Here is a 3,761-nt window from a genome sequence, read left to right on the forward strand (position 1 = left end):
AAAATCAGTGAGTTGCAAACCGATAAGAATAGAATTGTTGAAGAAAACAAACGTCTCAATGCTATCATATCGGATCTGAAAGAGAAAAATAAAGCCATTCCCGAACTGAACGATAAAATTAAAAATAAAAACAAGAGGATCGAATCCTACGAAACGGACTTGAAGGTGTATCAGAACAAAAACAAAAAGTGTCTGGAAGAGCTACACGAGAAGGAGAAATTCATAGCAAGTATCCGAATGAGACTGGCTGTGCTGGAACAGGAGAGTAGTGACAAGCAAGTCCTCATTGAGAAACTACAAGACATGATCAAACTGAGCAACGAGAACAAGAACCAACTCGAGAACAACCTGAAGAATCGCGAAGAAATCAACACGAAGAAATACGAGTCCATTAACGTCCTCAAGAAAGAACTCCTCAAAGCCAATGAGATTATTAGCAAAATGACGCGCGAGAACACAGAACTGAACAAGAAACTCACAGACATGATGGCGAGTTACAAAAACATCAAACACTTGTACAACCAACAACTCGAGGATATTAAAGAATACAAAACCAACTTGGATTTGAAGGAGAACGACCTAAGCAATCTGATGGAGAGCAAGAAACAAATCTACATGAAGTTTATGAACACGGAACATGAACTGAAAGTGAAAATGGAGAAGCTGGAAAAGCAGGAGAAATGTTTGAACGCCATCAAATCGTATCTGGAGAAGATCAATAGGAATAGTAAGAATTCTCTGGTGGAAAATGAAATCATTGTGTTCTTGAAGGATCTGTTAGTGACGATCTCTTAGTGAAATGCTAGCCTTGTGCTGTTAGGGAACCTACAAAGAACAAACATGTATTATACGAGTATTATTGTTTGTAAATAATTATGTAGTTATGTACTTATAATCAGGGCCCAAATTGATGTACCCTCAGAAGAGGAGCCCTGTTACAAAACTATGTCGATTGTGTACTTACTTTGTTGACTTAGGTCTCAAGGAAAAGATCCTTCAGGAAAAACTGGGAAAAAAATTACTACTTTTTAGTTTTCAAGTTTTTTACCTACCCATACATATGATTTTAATGATACATTTGTAAGTAGGTAGGTACTTTCAATTTTTATGTAGGTATATATTGTAGGGTTTTCCAAAATTGTACTTCGATGTAAGTACATATCCGATGCCATAGAACTACTGAGCTATAGGTAATGAAATGAAATGAAACTAATTAGGTACTATGTACTTATTGTACTTTATTAATCAACCTAGGAATTTCTTACTTAATAATCTACTTGATTACCTGCCTATTACATATCATTATATGAGTTGATTGTTTTTAGAACGCTATTTTTGCTCGTTTTTCATTTTTATTATTTTGTAGATTTATTCCCTTATTTTTTACATTATTTTGGCAGCATGTGTGTGTTTCTGTTTGCTGTAGTCCATCAAACATTCCAAATTTTGCAAGATTCGCCCTAAACCCCTTTTCCAGATTTTTCCATTGTTTGTTTCCGATACAACCATAGACTCAAATATTGTGCACTGTGGTTTGTTTGTTCAAGGTGTCTGATGAAGAGCCAAGTCAAAACGTTTCAAAGAAGAAAAGATCCCCAAAATAATCATTAACATAAAAAAGAAATAGGTCAAAACATCAAACTAGATTTTGAAGACGGTATAAACTAGAAAACTGGGTCAGTGAAAGAAAAAAGTTAAAGGAAACTGCGTGAAGGAACAAGAATTCATGAGAAACATTCATACAGCGATCAAGTTCGATATTAGAAGAGAACAAGTGAGAAGAGACGTTGATACGTTGTCACAATGGAGAACCATAAAGAAAATCTGGAAAGCGGTGCTAACCACAGATCGGATCAACAGATGATCAAAAACCATGTCAATAGCTATCGCCGGGAGACAAACGGTGAGGACAATCTGAAAAGAAGTAGAGATAACAGTAGACCTCGTGAACACGGGGAAGTGCTGGATAATGATTTGGCAAGCAAAACAGACCAATACGTTGGTGGTGACAAGTCGCTGACCAACAGTTTTGAACCAATCATTGAGGGTAGTCAAGAAAGAAAAGCTACCAAAGAGAAACTCATGAACAGCAGTTTCGAGCAAATCATTGAAAAGAACTCCACCGCACTGAACAGAGATACCCAAAACAACATAGGTCTAGTCAACAACTATCACAATCTTACGCCAGAGCTAGACAGCCCTGACAGCGACGATCTGTTTGATAGTCACAAAGTTCCCTCCCGTAGATTTAATAGTCATGCTAGAAGTATTGAAAACAACAACGCCAATTGCAACACTCCTGAAAACGATGTGGAAACCGTTACCGAATTGTCCAATAACAATAGTGATAGCACAAACATATCTGCGAATGTGATAGAAACCAATACGCCCGTTCATATGACGGAACCTAGTGAACTCAATCTCAATAATAATCCTACTAATCATTCCGTAACTCAAAATGATCTCAATAGGGAAAAGAAAGATAGGCAAGAGAAAGATCTCAGTACCAAAGTGAGCGATCTCCTAGAGAAGGTAAGCAGTTTAAACGCCAACCTCAATCCGAAAGTCGTGTTCCATACCCCTCAGACAACACCGCTACAAACCACTCCCCTCAAGTTGAAACTGAACAGTCTCCCTGTGCAATCTCATCCTCTGGAACAGCACGCCTTGGACAGAACAGACCAGGAGTACTGCAATGAACCTCTCGACTTCCCGAACAGTCCTGTTCTAAACAAAAGTATAGACGATATCTGTTTGAAGCGCTATAAGAGGAGTTGCCAAGGTGCTACTAGCGGTCCGAATCCTCTATGTGTCCAAGGCAGTGAGACACCTAACGGGAGTCAGGAAACTGAAATGAACTGTATACGAAGCAATGCATCCGCTAGTCCCATCCGGACCTTATCACCCAGCACGACTATCCGAACCAATCCGTCAGCGAGCACCAGCTTTGAAAGCGTCACGCTCGCGCGGAGCAGTCTCAACGCATCCGACTTTACCAACAACATTTCGGCCGAATCCTATCTGAAGAAGTACGATGATATCAACGCCCAAGTGCGGGCGTATCTAAACAAAACGCAATCGCAAGACTTACACAAAACCCTCCAATCCGCGGCAGAAGCTAATGGAGCTACGTCCGTGCGTCAGTCCGAATTAGAAGCTTTGAATGAGCGATCACACCGCTACCTGAGTACAAACGCTGAGGACGATATTTCCTCAGCGCTTGGTGCAAGCAAGGTGATGTATGTTAGTGATGATGAGGATGTGAGTGTCTATGATACCATCGTGTCTCAGGATTGTCACGGGGTGAAACTCGTCAAGAACGCCCGCAAGAGTGTCGCTACAAGTGACAGTCATAGCGGTGCTCAAGGCAACCATCAGAGTCGGAAGAAGCTCCTCCTGAGTACAGACCTGTTCAGCGGGAACCTCATGGAAGACGACCTCGCCAGTCTGTCAGACGAAGACCTCGATGAACTCCTTACGCCAAGCAACGCGGACGACGACCTTGAGAACTCGATCCTCGAGCAACTCAATCTCTCCGATGATGACCTGGAAATCCAGGAGTTGAGCGCGAAGGAAGAGCGAGAGGAAGGCAGGCGGTGGAAAATCTGTGTGGTGAGTGGCGTTGAAAAGCGGATAGACATGAAGGTGATAGAGCCGTACAAGAGGGTGCTCTCGCACGGTGGGTACCTGGCGGAGGGCTGCCACAACGCTATCATTGTGTTTAGCGCATGCTTCCTGCCACACCACAGCCGCGCGGACTA

General features: G+C 41.8%; 2 protein-coding genes across 2 annotated transcripts in view; both read left to right on the top strand.

Moving 5' to 3' along the window:
* Positions 1-43: 43 nt before the first annotated feature.
* On the top strand, positions 44-795 carry LOC103524090 (spindle assembly abnormal protein 6 homolog; the record flags this gene model as incomplete). The annotated part of the gene is made up of 1 exon (XM_008489096.1): positions 44-795. A coding segment is annotated over one exon (752 nt), but the record flags the coding sequence as incomplete, so codon positions are not given.
* A 573-nt stretch (positions 796-1,368) lies between these two features.
* The window catches only part of LOC103524091 (probable cyclin-dependent serine/threonine-protein kinase DDB_G0292550), a 5,841-nt gene continuing 3,448 nt past the window's right edge, over positions 1,369-3,761 (top strand). The window contains exon 1 of the mRNA XM_017449429.2: positions 1,369-3,753. Coding sequence (XP_017304918.1) covers positions 1,804-3,753 — 1,950 coding nt within the window. The 5' untranslated portion in view covers positions 1,369-1,803. The remainder of the gene's footprint in view (positions 3,754-3,761) is intronic.

This window comes from Diaphorina citri, unplaced genomic scaffold (assembly GCF_000475195.1).
Source record: "Diaphorina citri unplaced genomic scaffold, Diaci psyllid genome assembly version 1.1 scaffold96944, whole genome shotgun sequence".
Classification (NCBI taxonomy): Eukaryota; Metazoa; Arthropoda; class Insecta; order Hemiptera; family Psyllidae; genus Diaphorina; species Diaphorina citri.